Source organism: Danio rerio, chromosome 13 (assembly GCF_049306965.1).
Source record: "Danio rerio strain Tuebingen ecotype United States chromosome 13, GRCz12tu, whole genome shotgun sequence".
Lineage (NCBI taxonomy): Eukaryota > Metazoa > Chordata > Actinopteri > Cypriniformes > Danionidae > Danio > Danio rerio.
Genome location: NC_133188.1, coordinates 36,435,174 through 36,463,083, shown reverse-complemented (window position 1 = coordinate 36,463,083; position 27,910 = coordinate 36,435,174). Strand labels below are relative to the sequence as shown.

Here is a 27,910-nt window from a genome sequence, read left to right as displayed (position 1 = left end):
GTTTAATATTTACAAATATTTGGTTATAATTAAATAGTATTTTTTATTTGTATGTTTGTTTATTTTATGCTATTTAAAAATAGTCTCAATTTGTTTTATTAATTTTACATTATTTTTATATTACTCATTAAAGTATTTATTGATTTCTAATTTATTTTTATTTATTTATTTATTTATTTATTACAAAGTAACGCTTTAGTGTGAACATTTACCATGTAGTCACTGATTTGTAATAAAGAATAAGGTTTATTTATTTATTTAATTATAAATAATGCTTTAGTGTTTAATATTTTATAATACTAGGTTATAATTAAATTGTTATTATTTAATTGTATGTTTGTTTCTTTTATGCTATTTTAAAAATAATCTTAAGTTTGTTATTTATTTTATTTTTTGCTAATTCAAATATTTATTTATTTGTAATTTATTATTATTTTATTTATTTATTACAAAGTAACGCTTTAGTGTGAACATTGAACATGTAGTCACTGATTTGTAATAAAAAATGAGGTTATTGAATGCAGTCATTATACTTTGGGTTTTGGCTCCATCTGGCGTTCGTTTTAGACGCGTCTCTGTACTTAAGTATTATATCATGTACATAATATGCCAGAGTTGCCTCATTTTGAACTTAGTGTAATGTAACTGTTTATGTTTATGTGAGGCTGCCTAACTATAATGTAATGCATTTTTTTGTATATAAGTAGCGCCTCTAAATGTGCTGTTTCTGCATAAAGCAAAGTCAGCTTGACGTTTGGTGGCACTGTAGCACTAATGTGATGTGCTGCATTTCAAAGCAGTTCCGGGATATTGTTGTCATTAGGCGGAATGTTTATAATTTCTTCTCCTATGTACAAAAGATATCCTCCTCTAGGGGCGCTTAATGGCTCATAAAAGCACAATACCTAATTCAGTTGCATTTAAATCTCTATGTTTTTAGTTTTATTGATCACATTAATAATTTAAAACGCATTAAATACTTACAAACAATGATTTAAGTAATATGGTCCGACAAACAAATGAACATCCATCCTCATCCTTCTCGAAAAAATGCCGTGGCGTTATTCAGAAATAATAAATGAATATGATTGGTTCCCCCTGACCTGCGCTGAGAAAAGTATCAGGTACCACATGACAACAAATTGACACGCGGTACTTCTAAATATTTATAGACATAATTTGACAGTTAAAACGACAACATTTAATGACCAGTTAAGTAAATAAATAAACAAAATCTTTCAATAAATTCATAAAACAAGGGAATTATCATTTTTTTCCCACTATACCAGGTCACTAAGCCCCGCCTATCCGTAACAAGGATCATGCTAAATTGTCATTCTTGGCGTTATCGATATTTCTTTAGGTTTTCTATGGATGCTCCTTATTATCAGAAGAACGCATGAGCAAATCAGGCAGAAATATTACACATTTCACTAAACGTGCCGATATAACTATATTCTTGTGACGGAAAGGAGGTCTCGTATTTTGCAGCGTCGTTGAAACGTTAAAACAGCATTTGGTAAGTCTATAACATTAAACACAAATGGTAAGACACAGCAAACATTTACATTTTTAGCTTGCCCCTAAGCTCAAGTATAATATGATGGAGTGTAGGAATATTGTGTATTTGTTATACTATTTGAAAATATGTCTGCTGCTACTGTGTGTGTAATTTTGGGTTTATTCATAACAGTCTCTTGAGTCTGAAGACAGTTTTAATGTGATGCACAACAGAGATTAAAACATGCAGAAGTTATTTAACAGGCTGTTTGGAATAGAAAATGCAATCTGCTGAGGTCATCTGTTTACTGCATGTATAATCTATGATGACTTAATATGGACAAACTCTGATTAATCTATTTGACAGGTCAGTGGATTAGCAGAGATGTCATTCCCTCCTCATCTGAACCAGATTGCCCAGTTGCCCCCCGGCATTTCCCCTTCACAATTTGCTGGCTTCCCTACAACTGTTCCTACAGGTATGTCATTGAAAACGTGAGAGATTTGCATTGAAACGAATTGATCTAGTTTATACTAGGGCTGTACGATATTGGAAAAATTTAACATTTCCATATTTTGCTTTGCTGCAATATATATTGCGATATTAATAAACTTTGACCAAATGGTAGCTCTATTTGGAAAGATTCCTTTAATTTAGATTGACTGGGATAATCAAGTCATTTTCTATGCATCTGCATAAATTATTTAAACGGAGCACAAAAAAGTGCAATAAACTGCTGTATGGTGTTTTTCTGGGAAGTTTAACAGTATTCAAGTGCAGAAATTGAACAATTAAATGAAAAATTATATGGTCATCATTGTAGTTATAGTAAAAAAAAATTAATAATATCTTTATCTTTTAATCGTCAATAAATAATCTAATCCTGTGATGTGATTATTGCATTTACACACATTGCGATATTAATGCTCAAACTATATATTGTTCAGCCCTAGTTTATACTATGTGTTCTATAGATATGTAATCTTTGTTCTTTTTTTTTCTTTTGGCTTAGCAAGTCCAATAATTCAAGTGCCTGTGGGAATGATGACTCCTCCTCCAGCAGTAAGTAAAGAGAATGCTGAAATGTTTGTTTTATTAGGTGACCAGTTTTTTAAGGGATAGTTTTTAGTGTCAAGTTCTACAGCTGGGGCAGTTCCCGAAAATATCACTGTTAAATAGCACATCAAAACTGCACACAAATACACTGCAAAAAGCAGGACCAACACAGCAGCAGTTACCGGTTTCAAGGTTGTCACATACTAATCATTCATGCTATATTGTATTAATTCTGTTTGTATGTAAACTGTAACTGGTCCCGAGTATGTATTTGATTGTTTTGCTCACAATTTTAAATGTTCAAATCTTTACTACATGGATAATATACTTGTTACCACATGAGTGTTACTTCTACTACTACTAATAATATTGATTACCAATTTAAAAATTATACTTGGAACAATTTAAGTGTGCAGAGACCACATATCTTGTGCTCCAATTGAGCGTAAAAAATCTTTTATCTAATTAAGGAAAGTTATGATTCACTTTCAAAAGCACGAGCCTAAAGTAATATTAATGTAGTCATTTATTAAAATACAGTTGAATTACAGAACAAAAATGAATAGAAAAGTCTTAAATTAATTTTATGTCATTGCTATTTTATTTGAGAAATGTGGTTCTGCATAGTAATAATTGTAGAATTCTACTGTTCTTTTGCTATTTGAAATGGGTGCTAATTACTATTTTTCCAAAGCATGTTTTTTTATATTTTGTAATAATTGTACTAAAACAGTACAGTAGAATCAATGTGACTTGCAGCATGATAATTAATTATAATAAAAGCATATTGGATCCACAGCTATTTTAAAATGTCCTGTCTAGGACTGTCCCGTTCTTAATTCAAATTTAAATGTATATTTTGACCACTAAATTATAAAATTTTCATACGATCTCATCACCTTAGTTTTGGTTTTCCAGGATCAATAATGTTATTCAAATATTTGTTTTGGAAATTAAACCTATCATCATGTGCCAATATGTGTAATGTCTGTCAGGTGAACTTTACAGACTCATATGCATGTTCTTTCTGGTTGTATTTATTATTAACTGTGCAATTGTTTTCTCTTTGTTTCTAAACTATGCTAAAGGTTTTAGTACAAACAGCAGTGCCAGTGGTTCAGAAGCTGAATAGAGACACCAATGCCACCCGAAACAAGGACTCAGAGGATGGTACAAGTTCCAGCACAGGGCCAACCACCACAGTTTTTGTGGGGAACATCTCAGAAAAGGCATCTGACATGTTGGTGCGACAGTTGTTGGCAGTAAGTGTGCTTTCTTTTACTATCTTTGGCTATATGCAATTATAAAAGCTTTTTTCCTCCTTTTTCAATAACAGAAGTGTGGCTCTTTTAGAACAGAAGGATCTGCCATCATTTATTCTCCCTCATTCTCTTCCACACGCATAAGAGCTTCATTCATTTATCAGAAATTTGAAACCTGAGAGATTTTACTGAAAATCATCCATTCACCCAAAAGTTCATAAGAGATGTCAGATAAGTAATCCTCAAAAATGTGATGATCAGAACAGAATAACTTGTGATGAACAGATTTAGGTCATGCTTTTAGTCATAAACAAAGACTGATCATATAAACCACATCAGACATGGCAAGCTGATGCTTTCCTTTGCTTTATTAATGTAAGAGGAGTGTCAAGCAATATGGATGAGCTTCTGTTTATCCTATTAGATCTGTCTTGGAGATGTTGATCAAATACAACTTTGTGTTTAGAAGATAAATGAAAGTCTTATGGGTTTGGAATGACATGACGGTGAGTAAAATACAGGAAACACTCACCGGCCACTTTGTTAGGTACACCTGTCCAACTGCACATTAACGCAACTTTCTAATCAGCCAATCACATGGCAGCAACTCAATCCTCTGTCAGCTAAGAACAGGAAACTGAGGCTACAATTCGCACAGGCTCACTAAAATTGGACAATAAAAGATTGGAAAAACGTTGGCTAATTTGATAAATCTCGATTTCTGCTGTGACATTTGTATTTCAACATGAAAGCATGGATCCATCCTGCCTTGTATCAACAATTCAGGCTGGTAGGGCTGGTGTAATGGTGTGGAGGATATTGTTTGCCACACCTTTGGCCCATTAGTACCAATTGAGCATTGTGTCAATGCCACAGCCTACCTGAGTATTGTTGCTGACCATGTCCATCTTTTTATGACCACAGTGTATCTTCTGATTGCTACTTCCAGCAGGATAACGTGCCGTGTCGTAAATAATAATAATAATAATAATAGATTTTATTTATACTGCACTTTTCTCAGACTCAAAGCACTAACAAGAGCATCAAAACACAGTGGAGCATGAAATACACAAAAAGTATTCCACAATTTAGCTGCTTGGTAGGAGAATGTCCTACCTCCCATGGTGCTAAGTTTGCAACGAGACTGAAACAAGGTGAGCCCCGAAGCAGATTGTAGATTACGAGAGGACGAGGAGGTAGAAATAAGATCACATATATAATCAGGAGCAGAACCGTGAACAACTTTACAAGTTAACATCAAGGTTTTAAAATCGATGCGTGACTTAATAGACAACTAGTGTAACTGTTGGGGTACAGGGGTAATGTGTGTGTGTGTGTGTGTGTGTGTGTGTGAGATGATGTGTGAGTTAACACACGTGCGGCTGAGTTTTGAAAATATTGTAAAATCTTAAGTGAATTGGCTGGCAGACCCCCAAATAAAGAGTTACAAAAATCTAAACGAGGTGTAGAAGCGTTTCTTAAACATTACAATGAATTCACTGCACTCAAATGACCTCCACAGTCACCAGATCTCAATCCAATAGAGCACCTTTGGGATGTGGTGGAATGGCAGATTTGCATTATGGATGTGCAGCCAAAAAACCTGCACAACTGCATGATGCTATCAGATGAATATGGACCAAAATCTCGAAGGAATATTTTCAGTACCTTGTTGAATCTGTCACGAAGCATTAAGGCAGTTCTGAAGGAAAAAGCGGGTCCAACCCTGTACTAGTTAGGTGTACCTAATAAAGTGGCCTGTGAGTGTATATGTATATATTTTGAGCAAGCTACCATTCAAGTTGACTGAAACATACATTACTTGACCTGGTGCTAATGTAGCATTTAGTTCATGATGTTTTCAAAGTTAGCTTATCACAGTATCTCCTTTCTTCTCTTGTGTAGAAATGTGGCTTGGTCCTCAGTTGGAAAAGAGTCCAAGGAGCTTCTGGAAAACTGCAAGGTATAAAGTAAGACCATAATAACTTTCAGTGCAATGCGTGTACATGTATCTTACTGGTGAGCTCTAGCTAAGACATAGTTTTCCTGTATGCTATATCTTCTGCCTTTTGTTCCTCTTCTAGAAAAGAATGAGCAGGAATATTACTCTAAAAAGAAAATAACATCATTATCATCTCTGTCTGTCTCACTGGTTTGAACTTATTAACTGTTTACTTGTGTAGCGTTTGGTTTCTGTGAGTACAAAGAGCCTGAGTCCACGCTGAGAGCTCTCCGACTGCTTCATGAGCTGCAACTGGGTGATAAGAAGTTACTTGTGAAGGTGGATGCAAAGACCAAAGCTCAGCTGGAAACCTGGAAGGCCAGTCAGAGGAGACGAAATGGGGTGAGAGGGTCTCCAGGACTGCTAAAATGCAATACACAGTGGCCACATACAGATAATGCTAACACATATCTCATATTCAGACTCCTCAGACTGGAGAAGAGGCTAAAGATGAGGAAGAGGAAGAGGTTCTGGACGAGGAGATGAAGCGGCGTGATCAGATGGTAAAGGGGGCCATAGACAGTCTTATTCGGGAGTACTCCAGCGAGCTCTCAGCCTCCTCACAGGACGGTGAAGCCCATCAGCGCAAAAAGCGCAAAGAGAAGAAGGAGGTATTTTAACTGTCTTCATTGCATCTGGCTGTTCAGTCATAATGTTGTAACTGACATCATGGCTCATTTTACAGAAATTGACATTTTATTTACCTGGGTGTATTTTTCCAAACCCAGATGACTGGCTTGATTTATCAAAAGTTAATATAATATAATATAATATAATATAATATAATATAATATAATATAATATAATATAATATAATATAATATAATATAGGCTGGATGGTGGCGCAGTGGGTAACACGTTCACGCAAGCAAGAAGTTTGCTGGTTCGAGCCTTGGCTGGGTCAGTTGCCGTTTTTGTGTGGAGTTTGCATGTTCTCCCTGTATTGGCGTGGGTTTCTTTCGGTTTCCTCCACAAGTCTAAACACATGTGGTACAGAATTGTGTAAGCTAAATTGCCTGTAGTGTATGAGTGTGAATGAGTGTGTATGAATGTTTCCCAGTGATGGGTTGCAGCTGGAAGTGCATCCGCTGCGTAAAACATATGCTGGATAAGTTGCCAGTTTATTCCGCTGTGGCGACCCCAGATTAATAAAGGGCTGAGCTGTAAAGAAAATGAATGAATGAACAATATAATGTAATGTACAATATTATAATGATGTATTGCATTGTTTCCTGTGTTTGTGCTATTGTTTTTGTTTGTGTTGTTTATGATGATGTATTGTTTTAGGCCTAAAAGCTCTAGTGTCCATTTATTTTAAATGGATGCAGAAAATCAAGTGGTGTATTGCTAAATATTTCTTGTGTATTCCAAGGAATAAAATGTCCCGAACATTATGTACGGTGACAGAATTTTGTTTAAATCTTTGGTTAAGCTATTTCTTTTAAGGTACATTTAAGGTACATTTAGGTTGGGTTACCCCAACCTGATTTCACCAAGTAAGACATGTTCCTGGATTAACATCTATGTTGATGCTGGAACAATATTCCAGTCAGCTAATCAGAATTAAGCAATACGTTTACTATTTATGTTAAGTTTAAGCTTACGGTTAGGTTTATGCACTTCTACATTATTGGTATCCAACTATTATTCCCCACAGATTAGGGAATAATTTACAGTTATGGTTGGGTTTAGGGGTAAGGAAAAGGTACAAATGACATTTTCAAACAAAAATGATCTTCCAATACCAACATAGAAGGATCGCAACATACTTTGCAAAATCTTGTTGTGCAGGTTACATATCAGATTATCTACTTCAGGGGGTTTCAAACTGTGGTTCCAGGGACCCCATGCAGGAGAGAGTTTATGATTTTTTTTTATTTTTTAGAGAAAACAACAAAAAGTCTAAAAATAATTCCAAAATAATGTAAAATACAAACAAAACAATAAAAAAACAATAAAGTGAAGAAAAGGAGTATAAATCCTAATACATTTAAATTATATTAAAAATGGAAGAGTTTTGATACATATAAATAAATCAATGTGTAAATTAATAAATACAATAATGCAAGGAATATATAGTTGCATTTTCTAGTAATATTGGAGACTAAAGTTATATTTTAAGGGTTTTAATACTTTTGATGTGACAGGACAGTAGAGGATGAACAGGAAATTATGGGGAGCAGAGAGAGGAAACGTGATCGGCAAATGACCTTGAGTCTGGAATCAAACTTGGGTCACTACAAGCACTATATTATTATACAGTGCTTCACATATATAAGTACACCCCTCACAAATCTGTCTTTTAAATTCATAATTTTAATAGGAAGCTATAGAATTTTATGTTAATGCATATACATTAGATTAGTCAGTTCTCAAGCCAAATCTGCAGCTTATCCAACAAAATAACTTACGATAACGGTCCAAAAACTAGTACACCCAAATCTATATGTCATAGAAAAAATATTAAATGCAAATTTAAAAAAAGAGGAAAAACCAATAGAAGCAAAAAAAAAAAAAGTAAAAAAGTAAAAACAAATGTTGAAATTTTGTAGGTTGTAATTTATTTTTCATTATTTTGCTTGAATTGAATTGTATTATTTTTCAATTTTGAATTATGTTTGGTGTCTAAAATATTATTTTAATAAATATATCTGTTTAATAAATCTGTTTTGTTTAAATGCACCAAAATACATTGCCTATATTCATTGAGAAATGAATCAAAATATTCACCTTCAAAATGGGGAGTGTAGGACGAGGCAGTAGGTAGTGCTGTCGCCTCACAGCAAGAAGGTCGCTGGGTCGCTGGTTCGAACCTCGGCTCAGTTGGCGCTTCTGTGTGGAGTTTGCATGTTCTCCCTGCCTTCGCGTGGGTTTCCTCTGGGTGCTCCGGTTTCCCCCACAGTCCAAAGCCATGCAGTACAGGTGAATTGGGTTGGCTAAATTGTGTGTGGATGTTTCCCAGAGATGAGTTGCACCTGGAAGGGCATCCGCTGCGTAAAAACTTGCTGGATAAGTTGGCGGGTCATTCTGCTGTGGCGATCCTAGATTAATAAAGGGACTAAGCCGACAAGAAAATGAATGAATGAATGAATGAATGAAAAATGGGGAGTACTTAATTTAACTGAGCACTGTACATCAGCACTAACTAACGGCAGTAGACTCTTTAATAATGTTAATTTACCACAGTGTAAATTTGGGCAAGTTACGATAAATTACTTTTAGCTTTTAGGATGAGCTCATTGGCATGAAATTTATCGTTTTTTTTTAGGTCCATTGCATCTTGAATTTGAAAAACCCCTGGTCTGATCTGTTTTGCTATGATGTTTTCTCCAGGATGATATCAATGCCATGGAGCTGGAGGACGACAAGCGAGACCTGATTTCCAGAGAGATTAGCAAATTCAGAGACACACACAAGGTAACGCACTTTTCTTCTTTTTTGTCCCACCATAAAAAACGTAGCCTGTGGACTAAAGACAGCCACATCTTGAGTGCTCTAAACTCCCGTTATTATAACTCAAGCTGAATAGAGTAAATCTGCACAAATAAATCTGTTGAGACACTGTCATATCCTGCCCATTTTACACTACTTTTCACATCAATGACTTGTTTTATTTGATTAATGCCTCTTTTTCATCTAGCAGCATTTATACACAAATAAAATATAGACATATAAAAAGTGGAGGCTGTTTTCTAGAAGATTGGTTATAGAAAAAAAAGTCTAAAATTGTTCCCACTCAGAGAAACAATGGCAGCAGATGGGCAGGAGCAGTTCAGGCTATATTTAACACACACACACACACACACACACACACACACACACACACACACACACACACACACACACACACACACACACACAAGTGCATGAACGAACTGTAAACCTCCCTCTAAAGCTAATCTGTTCATTAAACCCCACCATTACGGTAGAGGTCATATGGTGACTAAAGCAAGATGAATCTCAGAGCTTTGGAAAAATATTGGCTGCAATAGAGGATGTAAGTATGAGCCTCCTTTTCTATTCTTCAAATTTTGGGCGCCCCCTTCTGAAGGATCTGCTAAAGCGCAACTGGCTCTGGTCTGCGCTTCACTGAGATTGATACACTGTTAAAATGACCTGCTGGAATGTAACGCTTTGATATAAAGACCTCCAGAGACTAAACACAATCTTTAATGTGTGTGTTTGTTCAGCGGAAGTTGCTCAATATACCATATTTTTGGAAGGTGTTGTGTGGGCAGAGCTCAGTGAACTTTAGCGAGTCCTCTGTGTAAATGCGTGGTATTGGTGAGAAATGCAGTACTGAATAACCACTGCAGAACTTTTCGCTGCAGTCTGAAGGGGGCGCCCTTTCACAGCACGCACTAAGCTGAAGATTTCTCAGGTAAGATTATCTTAATTCTTTCTTCTTCCATTCCCCTGTTTCTGTCTGTTTCTTTCTGTTGTTTTTGTGTTATTTTGAGTTATGTTACATTACATTATACATCTAATACATTATCTAATATCATGATATGAAAGCTTTGCATTCATCAAATAAAAAAAAAAAAAAAAAGTAGTTCACTCTGTAATCGAACAGAATCATTTAAAAAGTCAATAATAATTTTTAAAGATGTGTAAAATTATACGTTATCTGAAGTGCCACTGTTAAGCTATTTTATAGAGTTCTGGTTTTATCTTTAGCAATTGTACACACTGTAGGACGGTAACAATGTTATTTTACCACATCAGTTATGTTTTGTGCCTGATGTTGAATCACTCCAAATGACCCACTAAAATTTCCATCTCAAGCATGACTTGAGCAGGACATTTCTCAGAAGTAAGTTTAAAGAATAGTAAAAATCAGTTTCTGAACACAATGGCCAATCATTTAATGAGATTTGTTACTGAATAAAAAAAAAAAGATTTGTTTAGAATCAGTTCTTTCATGTAGGAGACAATGGCTGCGTCCGAAATCGCATACTACTCAGTAGATACTGCATTTGAATTTACTACACGACCATTAGAAACGTAGGTTTTAAACAGCATGAATGTGAGCAGTATAAATGAATCTCTGAAGTACTACATCCGCAATTTTGCCATGACCACATGACCTACCCACTAGTTGCATCACTCCCATTCATGAATGATGCATCATGGGATAGCGTAGCGTGCATTGGAAGTGCACTTCAGAATCTCGTCGAAAGTAATAGGACATCTGGGTACTTCTGGCATACTGTTTCTCGAAATATACTACTCGGCTCGCATACTGTTTTTAGCATACTATATATAGTATAGAAGCATGCTATTTTGGACGCAGCCAATGACTATTTTTGTGCACTTTGATCTTTAAGACTTTACGTTTTTATATTCATTACACATTACATTACACACTTCATGAAAGGCAAAATTTTTAACTGTATAATAGAGGCACTTTAAAAATAAGTTCCTCAAAGCCCTGCATCCCCATTGCCATGCAAAGAGGGACTTTACATGTAAGATTTAACATGTGCAAAATTAAGACATATCTAAAAAAAAAAAAGATCTGCAAGAGGATGGAAATGGGCTTTAGACTCATTTTAGATTCAGTTTTAACCTTTTTTTTTAAATAAATAATTATTTAGTATTCATTCAAGAAACACTCATTTTACAGTTGAGTTTTTCCATTTTTAACCCATTCCACTGATCTTTGCGTCTGGTGGGAGCACTATTAGCTTAGCATAAATTATTAAATCCAATTAGACCATTAGCATCTTGCTTAAAAATGTGTATAATTTTCATAATTAAAGCTTGACTTTGCATCATGTACTAAGACTAAAAGAAAATTAAAAGTTGCTCATTTCTAGGACGATAAGGCTAGGAGCTCTAATCTTATTCTTGTGTAATAATCAAGAAACGTTATTGATTACGCAGATTTTAACTGGTGGGGCAAGTGTAAGGCTTAGTGTTGGGGTTTAATTTTTTAGGTGCTGTGTAATAGGTTATATGCAGTAGGACTTTTCATTTTCAGTTATTATGTTAAAGCACTTCCAGTGAACTGTATGCCGTCACAAAATTGCCAGGTTTAACGTCGGTTTTCTTTAAAAATCAATCATCTTCACTGCCTGATTGATATAAGATATAAAGTGGTTTTCAGAATGCACAAGAAGTATTACATTAAATTAAATTTCTCCACGCCATGTCTTTAAAATCTAAAAATTTATTTTGCTCTAGTATTTTCAATAGAGTGTCTTTGCTCGCCTTCTGATCCTAACAGTGTGTGCTTGTAAATAGCTTTTCATCTTGTTTTACGTGGGAACAACTAATCTAGAATATATTAGAAAAAAATATCTAATTATATTTTAAATACATTACAACATCGCTGCTGTAAAAGGAACAAAATAAAATTGAAAAGAAAGTCACATTAACCATCACCAGTCGTTTATCTGTGGAGGAAAAAACACTAACTGTGCAAATACCCTATAACATTGCACCTGCTGCAGCTATGGTACGGCTGCAAGGTTTCTTAATTATTTTGCCGGAATGAAAGTATAATTCCTAGCCGCATCGACCTAGAAAATTCTAGGAGCTTGTAAGATGTTTTTCAAAAATAATGTAGTGTTTCTTTAAAGTAGGGTCTATGGCCCATCTTAATATAAAATAAACGGTCTCAATTAGGCTTAATTGTGTTTAATCTGAGGTAAGTTCATTAAGTTTGGGTCACTTAAAATGCAGTAAAATAAAAGTAAATACAATTCCACTTTGTTTTGTGTGTATTTTGATCCTGCTCCTCTTTCTGTTTCTACTTGCATTTCCTCTCATTTCTCCGTGTTCACCATTCAGAGCAGAGAGGCGCTGGACAGATAACATCTTTTCTATTGCCAAATCTATTTGAAGCATGCAGTTTTTCTATAGCCTCTCTATCTCTGAATGGTCAGCGTCTGTTTTTGTGTTTATTTGTGTATATTTGTTGGGTAACTGAGGCTCGAGGGACAACAGAAGACGACTCTTGGGTGAGACTCCATCTCTATGATTTCATTCATTTTGACAAAGTTAATGTATTTGGATGGTACCGTTTATTACAGATCTTTGGTTTAAAAATAAATATGTAAAGGGAAGTAATGAACATTAGTTTACAATTCTATGTTGAATTATGAGGGAAAAAAATCACAGGGGGAATGTATGTGCCAGGTTGATATAACATAAATACTGTGATGTTTCTAGTCAGTTTGGTACCGGAAGGCAGTTTCACTGACAGGTGCGTATTTCTCTGTGCACAAATAAGAAGGGCCGTCTTGGATAGGTAGTTTAATTGGTTAAAAGGGTCATTTTTCCAATAGGCATAGACAATAACATCTTTGCAGTGTAAACGAAGCCAAATAAATCTTTTGCTGTGTATTACGTTTTTAATATTAGTGAAACTAATTTACTAGACTACCAAGAAAAAAAATAAAGCTTAAAGGGGCCAATAATTTTGATCTTAAAATGTTATTTACAAAATTAATAACTGCTTTTATTTTGACCAAAATAATACAAATTTCTCCAGAAGAAAAAACATTATCAGACATACTGTGAAAATGTCCTTGCTCTGTACACATCATTTTCATCAACATCATCAAATTCTGACTTGCGTAAAATGAGCTTAAACACAACTCTTAAGTATTTTTGGGGGGGACAACTTAATTGTTTTATTTTTAATTGACTTAAATGTGTAAACTTTATCAATTTGTATTGGGACAATTGTGTGGAACCCTGCATTTTGTACAGTGCAGTTTGGTATATTTACCTTTAGCCCACTGTCCTTAATCAAATTTGGTTTTTGGCCCTTCATAACAAAATGTTTGGGCACCCCTGTTGTATGGCATCTTTATTTGACGTCAAATCATTACTCTCTTTATTATAAATGTTTCAGATGTTTTAAATGATCCGTAATCCTGTAGAATGACTTTATTTTGTACTGCAATGTTTTGTTCATGACTCCTCTAACATCATATGTAGAAGGATGAAACTTTGTATGGGAACGGAATACTGAGTGTAAGTGTTAAACCATGATATTTCCATCACATTGGCTTCATTATTTCAAAGCTCTTTCTGTTTCCAGGGAGATTCTGCAACTTTGCCCTTTCTTCTGTATGTGTGTGTTCTCACACTTACGTGAACTAATCTCTCTCTTTCCCTACCGGCACCCTGCAGAAACTAGAGGAGGAGAAGGAGAGAGAACGGCAGCAGATTGAGAAAGAGAGGAGGGAAAGAGACAAAGAGAGGGAGCGAGAGAAAGAGCGACGTGACCGAGAGAGAGAGAAGGAGCGGGAGAGAGAGAGGCAGAAGGAGAGAGAGAAGGAGCGAGAAAGAGAGCGGGACCGTGAACGTGAAAGAACAAAGGAGAAAGAGCGCGAGAAAGAGAGAAGCCGTGATCGTAGCAAAGACAGAAGCAGATCAAGGTGTGTATGAAGATTTTTCAATGTCCACAAATTTGACCAAGATTTAAAGGGATAGTTCATCCAAAAGTATGAAGAAGGTACTATTCTGTCATCAGTTGCTAATTTTGTAGTTTTTCCAAACATGTCTGAGCTTTTTTCCATCTTTCGAACACCAAATAAGATATTCTGATGAATGTTGGTTGCCAGACAGTTGATGGCAGCCATAGATTTCTATACGAATAAATAAATCAATTCTGTATCTGAATAAAGATTTCTATTCACAATACGGTTTTTCACATCAGATGATCTTTTTAACAGTTCCTGAAACTATTGGAAGAAGTGTCTGCTTTATGGTGTGTTCATGCCTCAAAAACAGGAAATGATTGTAGTTTTAGAAAAGCCTTTTGGAGAAACTAAATTAGTTCCTGGTTATAATAGTGTCTAATCCAGCACTGTGCATCTTAAGTGAAATAAAAAGCATAAAATGTAAAAAAAAAAAAAAGTTAAAGGATTTACATTAAAACTTTTTGTTTTCTATAAACATAAATTAGTTCCTACTTTACAGTAGGGTCTAATGCAGCAGAGTCTACTTTAACATTTTACCCTCTTTATTTCACTTTAAAGGATTTACATAATTTAGTTTTTTACATAAACGTAAGTTCCTACTTCAGAGTACTGTCTTAGTTTAATTCAAAATGTATAAAAATCTTAAAGGATTTAAAAAAAAAATTCATGTTTTTTATTTTTAACATAAACATAAACTAGGTCTTATTATAAAGTTAGGGTTTAAACCAGCACTATATTATCTAAAGTGAAATAAGGAGCTTAAAGTACATACAAATGTTAAAAAAATTTATGTAAAACATTTTTTTCTTTACATAAACGTAAATCCAGCACTGTCTTTTCTTATATGAATAAAGAGCTTAAAATTTATACAAATGTTAAAGGATTTACATAAAAAAACTTTTTTTTAAATAAACATAAAAAAGTTCCTACTTCAGAGTAGGGTCTAATCCAGCACTGTCTTATCTTAAGTGAAATAAAGAGAATAAACAAAATTATGTTAATCCTTTCACATTTTGTTACATGAACGTAGATTAGTTCCTGCTTCAGAGTAGGGTCTAATCCAGCACAAACATCTTACCTAAAGTGAAATAAACAGCATAAAATGTATAAAAATGTTAAAGGATTTGTGTTTTTTTGTTTGTTTGTTTTTTTTCATATAAATGTAACGTAAGTTAGTACTTATTGGTGAGTAGGGTCTAATCCAGCACTGTCCTATTTAAGTGAAATAAATTGCTTAATGTATAAAAATGTTAAAGAATTTATGTAAAAAAACATTTTATATGTTTTTTTTTTATTTTTTACAAAAAAAGTAAATTAGTTCCTATTGTAGAGTAGGGTCTAATCCAGCGCTGTCTTCTCTAAAGTAGAATAAAAAGCATAAAATGTTAAAGGATTTACTTAATTTAGTTTTTTTACATAAATGTAAAAAGATAGAAAAAAATAGCGTAGGGTCTAATCCAGCACTGTCTTATCCAAAGTGAAATAAAGAGAATAACATGTTTGGTGAGATGTTTAAAAGTACAGTATACTAGATTTTTCTTAAGTAGCCAGTTTTTGTAATGGGAAAGGTTGGTCTGAAATCTTTCTATAGCCATTGTAAGTGCTATTTTAATTCTATAGGTAGTGTAATTGTTACTTTCTAATGTACAGAATAAATGTTGTGTCTTGGTGCTTTCGAAGGGAGAAGAATCGAGAGGAGAAGAAAAGAGAGCGAGAGGAAGATGAAGAAGAGGCGTATGAACGACGGAAGCTGGAGAGGAAGCTGCGTGAAAAAGAAGTGGCTTATCAGGAGGTTTCATCTTTGTTTTTACAAGAGCATATTATAAAGAAATTGCTTTTTGTAGATTAAAAGTTGGGTCCACTCTTAATGGGTATTGGGCAACTGAATTTATGGTTCATGAACGTGTGAAAAGAGAATAGTTATGTGGCGTTTCAGAGCACTGCATCTGTCTCTGGAGCTCTGTAGTGTCCTGCTTCCAGATCATCTGACCTCTTTTATTCTCAAATGCAGGACAAACAGAGCTGTGCTTGAAACTGAACACACTGAGATACAGTGATATTTGTCTTTCACAGCGCCTGAAGAACTGGGAGATCAGAGAGAGGAAGAAATCCAGGGATTACAGTAAAGAAACGGAGAGAGAGGACGAAAGGCAAAGAGAAATGGTAAGAATAATGGTATTAAATGATTGGCTATTAGGTGGCATCGATGCACCTTATGATATAGTTAACATTTGGTTCATCTAGTTTATTTTATATTTGTGCTGTAATTTTCCAATATATAGTCTAGTTAAAAATAAAAGATAATCAAAGTTTGTATTGAGCAATTAAAAGATATTCAAATTCTTTTTTCAAAGTATTGAAAGTATTATGTGAAAGAACAAATTCAACAATGCAGAGTATAAAGTTTGCCTACACCGCAAGGTATGTTATTCTCAGATAACAAGGCTCATCTTGGGGTCCTACAAATCATCTTGACTGCTAGTCAACACACTCACCGGCCACTTTATTAAGTGAACCTTACTAGTGGACTTCCTTTTGCCTTCAGAACTGCCTTAATCCTTCGTGGCATAAATTTAACAATGTACTGGAAAATTCCTCAGAGATTTTGGTCCATAATGACATGACAAGAATGCTGCAGCAGAAATTAAGACTCATTAGACCCGGCAACATTTTTTCAAATCTTCTATTGTCCAATCTTGGTGAGCCTGTGCAAACTGTAGCCTCAGTTTCCTGTTCTTAGCTGACAGCAGTGGCACCTGGTGTGGTCTTCTGCTGCTGTTGCTCATCCACCTCAAGGTTCAACATGTTCTGCATTCAGAGATGCTCTTCTGCACACCTCAGTTGTAACGAGTGATTATTTGAGTTACTGCTGCCTTACAATCAGCCGACCTCTCCTCTCACCTCTGGCTTCAGCAAGGCATTTGCGCCCACAGAACTTTCGCTCACGGGATATTTTCTTTTTTCAGATAATTCTCTTTAAACCCTAGAGATGGTGAAAATCATTGAAAATTATTATAGTAATAATCTTTAGGATAGTGTATGTAGGCTTCATGCAGCCATATATTAAGAAATTTTTTTTACTAATAATGTAAAAATGTAATTGAAAATATCTGAAAAAATAATTTTAACAATGGATAATTATCTATCTATGTATGAACTGGAGTTTGATGAAATATATTATTAAAATGACACACTGTTGGAAACCTAATGGCCACATAATATCAGTTCAAGCATGTTTTTGATATTGCTTAGACCTCATTAGTGCCAAGTTATGCGAGATTTGTGTTTTTCTGCAGACTAAAGAAGCCAAGCGCCTGAAAGAATTCCTGGAGGATTATGATGATGACCGAGATGATCCCAAGTACTACAGGTACAAACCTACAGAAATGATGATAATGCTGCTATTCTTCATGTAAGGGTAATTGAAAGACAGTATGCATGTTTTTATTCACCTATTTGTATGTGTATTTTGCATTATTAAATAAATAAATGCTTAATGGAAACATCAATATGTGCATACAATTTAAAAATGCTCTTATGCGCACAACTGAGTATGATAATAATTTTATCCAATAAGGAAAAATATGCATATGGAATTAATGGACAAACCAGCGCACCGACTACAGTGTAAAACATCTGAAATGATGTTTTGGTCTATTTTAAAATCCCTTAGCTAAAGTCTGTCATCAAGGTTCATTGGTAAGACATGCCAGAACTGTCTTTAGTGCCTCAAAAAAGCCACAACTTATTCATTACTTTTTGTCTTTGTCTATTTAGTCACAAGTAATTTATTATAACAGAAAAAAGGTTTACAGTGGCTTCTCCTACTGCAGCAAATTAGTTTTTCTTTTTGACATTTGGCGCCAGTTTATCAGAAACTGAATATATAGCTTTTTTTTTTTTTTTTTTTTTTTGATAAACATTTTTCCGTTAATGTTTCATGTGATGTTCTAGGCTTGCACGTCAGTCTAACTTGCATCTTTAGATGGCAGCATAGCTAGTAATAACTTTTATATGTTCCATTCCCTCTTAAGCAGCAACTATAAGATCTATTCTTGTGTTCAAATACGCCAAACTTGTCTTGCTCTTCCTTTGTCTCTCTCAGGGGCAGCGCACTGCAGAAGCGACTGAGAGATCGAGAGAAAGAGATGGAATTAGATGAGAGAGACCGAAAAAGAGAGAAAGATGAGTTGGAGGAGATCAGACAGAGACTCCTTGCAGAAGGACACCCAGACCCTGATGCTGAACTTCAGAGGGTATGAGTGTGTGTGTCTGTTTCATGTCTCCAGCCCAGTCTCTGTGTTTGTAGCTGTTTTTTATTTTCAAATACATGTTAAACAAATCATATTGTACAAACATCAACTTTTTTTACTCTATCAAAAGCAAACAAAGAAAAAACTTAAAGCATGCACATAAGAAATGGAAGGTAGAAGAAGAAGTCCCCAATTTTTTTTCCAAAAGTCCTTGGTGATCCTCTGACGCTGAACCGTATTTTCCGAGAAGTGCAGTTGGAATTAGTTTGTTGATCCAATGTTTTGTAGAGTGAGAGTGAGATGACTTCCAGTTAATTAACATGCATTTTTCCCAGCTGTTCCAGCCAGAACTGTAAAGTACTGTAAAGATCTGTGTCTGTCTGTGTGTGTGTGTGTGTGTGTGTGTGTGTGTGTGTGTGTGTGTGTGTGTGTGTGTGTGTGTGTGTGTGTGTGTGTGTGTGTGTGTGTGTGTTTTTAATCTGAAAGATTGAGGAGGAGGCTGAGAAACGGCAGAAAGCTCCTCTAAAGCAGGAGCAGATGGAGGAGGTGCTGCAGCTCTCACGTGAAGAGCAGCAGAGAAAAGAAGTGGAGCAGGAAGTGTTTTCTTCAGACAATAACATCACAGACCGAGAGGAGGAGGAAGAGGAGGAGGAGAAGGAAGATGATGATCGAGAGGTCAAGCCGTGTCTAAAACCCACACTTAGACCTGTTACTGCTGCGGCCTCAGTCTCTTCAGCCAGTGGAAATGCCACGCCCCTCACACCCGGCAGCGAATCACCACATGGCACTGCGTCTCCGCATGAGAACTCCACTCATGAGGCCCCACCCACAGAAGAGCTCAGGCCTAAAATAGGCCTCAGTCTCAAACTAGGTCTGTGTTTTGAAAAATATTTTTGTCTGTTTCTGTAAGGAAAAGCATTAGGACTGATTTGCACTCTGTGAGATGTTTCTTGAAGAATTTTTTTCTTTAAGTGGAGTTTGACCGCTAACTTGTTTAAATCCATGATAGTAAACTTTAGCAGTTACTTCAGCAGTGTTTTTTTTTTTTCTTTTTTTTTATATTATTTTATACTTTGATGTGAGCTCTTAATTTTTTTTGTTGTTGTAGATTTTCTTTTAACTTAAAGTACCTCAATCCTGGGGCTGGGGCAGTATTAATTAAATCTAATTGGTAATAATAATTAAATATAAATTTGGTAACGCTTTATTTTGATGGTCCATTTGAGTATTAGTACTGTCTGCTTAATATCTGTTGATACTGCTCCTTCAACAGACATTGAACTGACTATATGAAAATTTACAAGTACACATCAATTTACACTAACACTAACCCCAACCTAACAGTCTACTTGTAATCTAATGAGAATTAGTTTGCATATAGATGCAATGCAACTTTAATTCAACAAATGGACTATTAAAATAAAGTGTGACCCTAAATTGGGTCACACGAAAAAGGTTTATTTAAATATGAATTATTTGACAAAGATTGATTAAATGTATTAAAAGTGGAGAAATATTTAGCATTTTACTACAGATTTAAATTTTTAGCATTTTAAAATATCTAATAATCAAGTTTTCCACAAAAAACAAAGCAGCATTTGAGTTTTCAAATTAATTTTTTGAATCAATCTAAAAGACAAATAAACTGTTCTTTAAAATACTTGATATTTACAATATTCCTGGTTTTACAGGCCTTAGTGAATATTAGAAACTTGCTTTACAAACATTTATGTACATATTAACTTGTATTGCGCAATGAAAACAACTTCTCCAAATTTCTTTTTTTTTTAATTCTAAATTTTGATTCAGTTGAATTTTTGGTAACACTTTATTTTGATGGTCCATTTGAGTATTAGTAGACTGTCTGCTTAATATCTGTTGATACTGCTCCTTCAACAGACATTGAACTGACTATAAGAAACTTTACAAGTACATTTCAACTTACACTAACACTAACCCCAACCCTAACAGTTTACTTATAATCTAATGGGAATTAGTTGGCATGTAGATGCAATGCAACTTAAATTCAACAAACGGACCAAAAATAAAGTGTGACCAATTTTTCTGCATTCTTTTTGTCTGGGCTACATTTTTAAAAGATGAAATAAATATTCATCAAAAGCCCTTTTTCCACCTCATAAATGAAATGTATTTTAGAATTGAATGAAATTAGTATAAATAATTTACATTTAAGCTTCTCTTTGTCACTCAGGCGCTACAGGAAGTCCTAAGATGGCGCCGACAGGAAGACGAAAGGCTCTTGCAGCAGTGGACAGTGTGTTTAATAAGTTTGAGGAGGAGGAGGTGGAGACGGCACCTAAGAAGAGGAAGCTGGTGCCTCTGGATTACAGTGAGGAGGAGAGAGGAGCTCTCAGTCTAGATGGAGCTGAGGTCACCGGTTCACGGCCTGGAGGAAACACAGAGGAGAAACGAAAACACATCAAGAGTCTGATTGAGAAGATTCCTACAGTCAAACAAGAACTGTTTAATTATCCACTGGACTGGAACATGGTGGATACGGTGAGAGAAGAAGCTGTTAGGTAGCTGATTTTGTGTGAAAAACGAATTTATTAATGTTGTCAAAAGTATTGAAGTATGAAAATATGAAGTATTGAAAGTGAAGTCTTTGAAAAGGTACAATATCACTTTTTATGAAAATGCTGGGTTCGTTTTTACATGTCTTTGCACTTCAGTGAGTGTTCTAAGCATATGTAAAATAAACGCAAAATACCTGCCTTTAAATTTCAATACCCATGTTTTAAAGGAACACTCCACTTTTTTTTGGAAATAGACTCATTTTTCAAGTCAAAGAGTAAGTGGCTGTTAACATATTGTGCTTTTTGTGCATGCAAGTTCATCATTTCCAATGGAGACATGCCCGTGTTTTCTAAGCACACCTAATTAAAGACATCTCAACTTTTCAGAATGTTGTGAGCACACTATAAGTCTTTTGACTAGAACTAACCAAACAGCTTCATACTTTGTATGGAATATACAGTGCTCTGCATATGAGTACACCCCATTTTGAAAATGAATATTTTATCTATTTCTCAGTGAATATGAGTAATCTATATTGGTGCATTTAAACAAAACTGATTTAATAAACAGATATATTTATTAAAATTATATTTTAGTCACAGAACATCTTTAGAAATGAAAATATAATACATTTAAATTCATGCAAAATATTGCAAAAACAAAATACAAACTACACATTTCAACAAAATGTAACTTATTTTTTGTTTCTTTTTTGTGCTGTTTTTATTTATTTATTTATTTTTTTTCTCCTTACATATAAATTTGGGCTAATTATTTTTGAACCATTATTGTAAGTTATTCTGTTAGATAAGCTTCAGATTTGGCTTCAGTGCTGACTAAACTAATGTATATGCACAGATATAATATTATAAAGCATCCTATAGAAAATCTTAATTTAAATGAGAGCTTTGTAGGGGGGTGTACTCAAATATGCTGAGCACTGTAAATATTTTAGTAACAACGGTAGGTTAATTACCTCAGGCAAACACAGAGCACCCAAACTCTGCAATGCTTTTTAATTTTCTCCATAAAAAGAACTTGTATCAGAGCTTCAGCATTGGTTTGTCATCCTCTGGGAGAATGGTTGATGGTTGCCTAGCAAAGACAGATGCCACAGGAGCATCTGGAGGTGTTGGAAATAGTGAAGAAAGTGAGGCGTATCACGCTTTCCTTGTGCTTTTAGACACATGGTTTGTGAAAAAAACCCTTTTGTAATCCATTCAGCAGATCCCTGGATCTGGTGAAAGAACTTTTAGCTTAGCTTAGCATAAATCATTGAATCGGATTAGACCATTAGCACCAAAAAAATGTAAAAAGAAATGTTTCAATAATTTTCCTATTTAAAGCTTGATGCTTCTGTAATCACATCATGGACTAAGACTGACGGAAAATGAAAAGTTGCTCTTTTCTAGGCTGATATGGTTGTACTCTCGTTCCAGTGTAGTAACAAAGTAACTTTGCTGTCGTACCATGGCTGCAGCAAATGCAGTGATATCACACAGTAGTGTTACCTAACTGGGGAGTATTTTCAGGTTCTGCTCAGTATTATTGTGCTTGATGTAAACTGTCTGAAGTGAAAGAGTTGAGGAAGAAGTGTCTTATTTTTTGATGGTGACAGAAGTCATTAATCATTAATCATTAGTCATTAACCATTAATCAATTACAAAACACACAATCATGGTTTGATGAACCTGAAGCATTTTAAGCACAGTTTTCTTATGTATGTATTTATTTGTGTCATTATGTGTAATTAGCTTTTAGTTTATTACTGGCTATTCACTTCTTGACAGTAATGTTTTAACTTTATACAAGTTATGCATAACATTGAGTCATGTTTGAGGTTTTATCACTGGAATATAATCAAAGTAAGGCCCGTGTGAATACAGTATAATGCTGTATGTTTAATGCATCACATTAAAGCTAAAAAACACTCATATGTATGTTGTTATGTATAATTAGTCTAGGTATTGAACAGTATGTTTATGTTCTGTAGAAATGAATTGATGACTCTTTTGTCCACACAGACACTGATGGACAGGAGGATTCGCCCCTGGATCAATAAGAAAATCATTGAATACATCGGAGAAGAGGAAGCTACGCTAGTGGACTTTGTCTGTTCAAAGGTGTGTGTTTGTGCGTCTGCCTCAGTTGGTGATCAGCGGTTTTCTGTTTTCTGTATTAGTGTGTTTTTGTCTTGTTGCAGGTCATGGCTCACAGCACGCCAGAGGGAATTCTGGATGATGTTGCCATGGTAAGTAGAACGTTTTAAAAGTGTCTTGATATTTGAAAACACACGCACACCTAATGAATGATTTCAGCAACTGGTGAACAACATGACAGTATTATATAATCTAGAATTTGTATTATAATTTACCCTTTTATTTTAGGAGTGATGCTGATTTAATAATATAGTACAATTTGGAATTATATTATATTATATTATATTATATTATATTATATTATATTATATTATATTATATTATATTATATTATATTGTTTCTGAATTCCTGTTTTCTGTATATAATAAAAATAAGTATTATTATTATTATTAATATTGTGATTATTATTATTATTATTATTATTATTTAATTATTATTATTATTATTTAATTATTTATAAATAAAATGACGCATTTCCATATGTATTATACAATAATAATAACAATAATAATATAATAAAAATAATAATAATAATAATAAACTATTAATAACTATTTATTATTATTATTATTAGTAGTAGTAGTAGTAGTAGTATTCGTATTATAAATACAATGAAGCATTTCAGTATGTAATATGCAATAATACAGCAATAGTAATAAGAACAAACTATTAATAACTATTTATTATTATTATTATTATTATTATTATTATTATTATTATTATTATTATTATTATATAAATTTAAACATTTTAGTATGTATTATGCAATACTACTACTACTACTACTAATAATAATAATAATATTAATAATAATGTGGCGATGCAGTGGCACAGTAAGTAGAGCTGTCGCCTCACAGCAAGTAAGTCGCTGGTTTGAGCCGGGGCTGGGTCAGTTGGGATTTTCTGTGTGGAGTTTGCATGTTCTCTCTGCATTTGCGTGGTGCTCCGATTTCCCCCACAGTCCAAAGACTTGTGGTACAGGTGAATTGGGTAGGCTAAATTGTCCATAGTGTATAATTATGAGTGGATGGCATTCAGCAGGTCTACCATCATTTCAAGAATGGGTTACGGAATTAGGGAAGGTGGCAGCATATGAAAAAAAGAGGTATAGTTTACTTGATAAATTGGATGTTTATCAGAGAAGATGTGGAAATCATTTGGCATTTTTGGAGGATGAATAAGGTCAATGTGGTGAAACGCACAGTAGAAGTGTAATTATCTTATTTTATTTATTTATGTTTTATTATTATTGCGTTGTCTTTATTTATTAATTTGTACTTTTTTATTATTATTTTCTGTATGTGTGTTTTTTATTTGAGTTTGTTATTTACTGGATTTATGATAGCAACATCTAATTATTACTATAACTGCCACTGTTTGGGAGGGGAGGAAAAAGTGGGTATTAAAAGGATATAAAATGTGTAAACTGATTGTACTGTTAAATTCAGTCATTCATTCATTCATTTTCTTGTCGGCTTAGTCCCTTTATTAATCCGAAGTTGCCACAGCAGAATGATCCACCAGCTTACCCAGCACGTTTTTATGCAGCGGATACCCTTACAGCCGCAACCCATCTCTGGGAAACATTCACACACACTCATTCACTACGGACAATTTTAGCCTACCCAATTCACCTATACTGCATGTCTTTGGAGAACACAGGGAGAACATGCAAACTCCACACAGAAATGCCAACTGATCTAACCGAGGCTCGAACCAGCAACCTTCTTGCTGTGAGGCGACAGCACTACCTACTGCGCCACTGCGTTGCCTGAACTGTTAAATTATTGAAGAAAATAAAACATTTGAATCACAAAGAAACTCGTAAAGCATGTACTGTTTGTTCTACTTTTATCTTTGTTTGTTGCTTTTATCTATGCTTGTAGTTTGCTTATTACATGTCATGCATGATTCACTCCCCTACAAAATTATCCCAGTCAATCAAAATGAATACATTCGGTAACACTTTAGGGATCAAATCTCACTATTAACTAGTTGCTTATTAGCATGCATGTTGTTGAGATTTTGGCTGCTTATTAGTGGCGTTTAAAGCACATGTTCTGTATGATCATATTGTACATCCCTAATCCCGCCCAATGCCTAAACTACTTTCATTCATTTTCTTGTCGGCTTAGTCCCTTAGTCGCCACAGCGGAATGAACCGCCAACTTATCCAGCAAGTTTTTACGCAGCGGATGCCCTTCCAGCCGCAACCCATGTCTGGGAAACATCTAGACATACACACACACTCAAACACTACGGACAATTTAGCCTACCCAATTCACCTGTACCGCATGTCTTTGGACTGTGGGGTAAACCAGAGTACCTGGAGGAAACCCACGCGAACACAAGGAGAACATGCAAACTCCACACAGAAACGCCAACTGAGCCGAGGATCGAACCAGCGACCCAGCGACCTTCTTGCTGTGAGGCGAACGTGCTACCCACTGCGTCTCTGCGTCAACGCGTCACCCTAAACTACCTTAATAACTATTAATAAGGAGCAAATTAGGAGTTTCTTAAAGCAAAAATCAAAATGGTTTGCTAAAAGGGGGCACTAAATCTTAAAATAAATTGTGACCAAAAATTCTTTCAAAGTATATTGCAATAAAAACAAGAAAAACAGAATATCGCAATGTCAGGTTTCTCCAATATAGTGCAGCCCTAATACTAACATCCTGTTTTCTAAGTGTTTTGATACTGTCAAGTTTTATTGTTTGGTTAATCGGGCTGTGTTTCCTACAGGTGCTGGATGAGGAAGCAGAAGTGTTTATAGTCAAAATGTGGAGACTTCTCATCTATGAAACAGAGGCCAAGAAGATCGGCCTGGTGAAATAACATGAGATGGAAACGAGCAGCTGAGAGAGGATGAAGTGAAGTCTGCAACTCTCTCCTGCTTTTAGAGCTTTTAAATTACAGTACGGTGGATGAACACCACAGACTGATGCACTTCAACACTTCCTGTAAACTCCAGAGGATTAACTGCACAGCTACTAGTGTGAATGTGTGTGTGCGTGTGCGTGTGTGTGTCTGTGCGCGCGTGTGTGTGTGTATTATAGGCATGTGCCAGTTGGTCTGATTGCATTGCCAAAACTGTGTAAAAGTTGAAAGCTTCTTTCATGCCCAGATTAAATGGAGAGTCTAGTTTGGCTGGCCGATTACCGTTTGACTTTGTTGTTTATTTTATTTATTTCTCTTTAGTCTCTAAATTTTAGCACAACCAAGTTCAATCGGTTACATTTTCCCCTTTTAAGTAATCATGCAAGTTCAGCTGGGTTTATGTCTCATGAAATTACAATCAAAACCAATATGTTTTTTAACTATGTTTGCGCATCTCACTGTTAGCAGGCTGAATGATTTCCTGCAGGTTTGTCTGGGTTTTTGCAGCAGTGGTTCTGAATGTGGTGTATTTTGCACATACCAGCCCATTTGAAGGTTTGTTTCCATGGTGACTGATTTGACTTTGAAAAATTAAATCATCTGATTTTCTAAACAGGAACCAGTATTTTTTTTTCTTGTTCTGATGTGCTTTTTATTTTATAGTTCTCACATCGAATCATGAGGATGAAGGTTGCATTGATTTCACTCTGCCAGGTTGACTGCAGAAGTCACTGAAGATAAGTAACCTTGTATATACGCTCTGACTTGGTTAAAGCATAACAAGTCGGAATCTGTTTTTGCCAATAATTTGGGGAGACCATGTGTGACTGAGTTGTCACATGGTAATTAAAACTGTAAACAATTTTTTGGGGATAAAACATGTTTTTTATGCAAATATATTTTTGTAATATTTTTTTATTTTAATTTTAAGAGTATTTTTAATAAATGCCAAGTCTATTTAATACAATAGAATAGCAAAAATATATAAAAAAAATTTCAGCTTGTAAAAACTGTTTATCTTTTCTTGTTGCAGTGTTATTGTTTAGCTTTTATTATTTATACATTTTAATTTAGCTTAATCTTTAGCTGATTTTAATATATAGAATTCCTAATCCCATAACATAGACTATTATTATTATTATTGTTATTATTTTTAAAATATATCAAACCACACGGTCTCGTTCAAGTTGGCTATGTTGTAATTCTAGTGATATTTCTAAGGGTGGCGCAGTTGCTCTCGCATGCGGGTAATTGCCACTCTTCGGCAAACTGGGGAGAAGTAAATGTGGAGTGACTAATGCTTATTCAGAAAACCTCTATCCAGTGGTTTTATTAAGCACATGCGCTCTTTCTGTGAAACAGACCTGTGATGTATAAATCAGCTTTGACGTGATGGAAGCTTCCAGGTTCTTGTTCTCATCATGAACTGTGCAAGTAACAGGTAAGTGAGTGAACAACTAAAGCTTTTTACAACCCCGCTCTGAATTATGTTGACTGTTCAATTAGGGTTTTTGTTATATTCTCATGTTACACCAATTGCCTGTAAATGGAAAGAGAAAACAATGCATATACATAATGACACTATATATTTACGGCAGAATATGTTTTTTTGCCAATGAGTATTATTTTTTTCTCACCACCATTGTCAAAGGTTTACAGTTGGTTTATCACAAAAGTAAAAAAAAAAAAAAAAAAAAAAAAAAAAAACAAGCGCGTCAGATCTTATATTTTTTATGTGACGCCATCGAAAATCAAATCACATGACGCCTCAGAAAACAATAAACAAATTACCCCTAAACATCTCGAAATTACCTCCAAAT

General features: G+C 34.7%; 1 protein-coding gene and 1 long non-coding RNA gene across 5 annotated transcripts in view; both read left to right on the top strand.

The window, feature by feature from the left end:
* Window positions 1-1,353: 1,353 nt before the first annotated feature.
* Window positions 1,354-26,376, top strand: rbm25a (RNA binding motif protein 25a). The gene is made up of 18 exons (XM_005156958.6): window positions 1,354-1,519; window positions 1,868-1,979; window positions 2,514-2,563; window positions 3,646-3,819; window positions 5,725-5,782; window positions 6,003-6,163; window positions 6,244-6,432; window positions 9,155-9,238; window positions 13,967-14,214; window positions 15,940-16,051; window positions 16,333-16,422; window positions 17,556-17,629; window positions 18,365-18,515; window positions 18,999-19,383; window positions 20,725-21,032; window positions 23,075-23,173; window positions 23,254-23,301; window positions 25,956-26,376. The coding sequence occupies exons 2-18, from the start codon at window positions 1,886-1,888 to the stop codon at window positions 26,046-26,048; spliced, it is 2,418 nt and encodes an 805-aa protein (XP_005157015.1). The 5' UTR covers window positions 1,354-1,519; window positions 1,868-1,885; the 3' UTR covers window positions 26,049-26,376.
* Window positions 26,377-27,424: 1,048 nt separating this feature from the next.
* The window catches only part of LOC103912024 (uncharacterized), a 59,768-nt gene continuing 59,282 nt past the window's right edge, over window positions 27,425-27,910 (top strand). For all 4 annotated transcript variants that reach the window (XR_012388816.1, XR_012388814.1, XR_002459884.3 and 1 more), the window contains exon 1: window positions 27,425-27,531. This is a non-coding gene — a long non-coding RNA (uncharacterized lncRNA). The remainder of the gene's footprint in view (window positions 27,532-27,910) is intronic.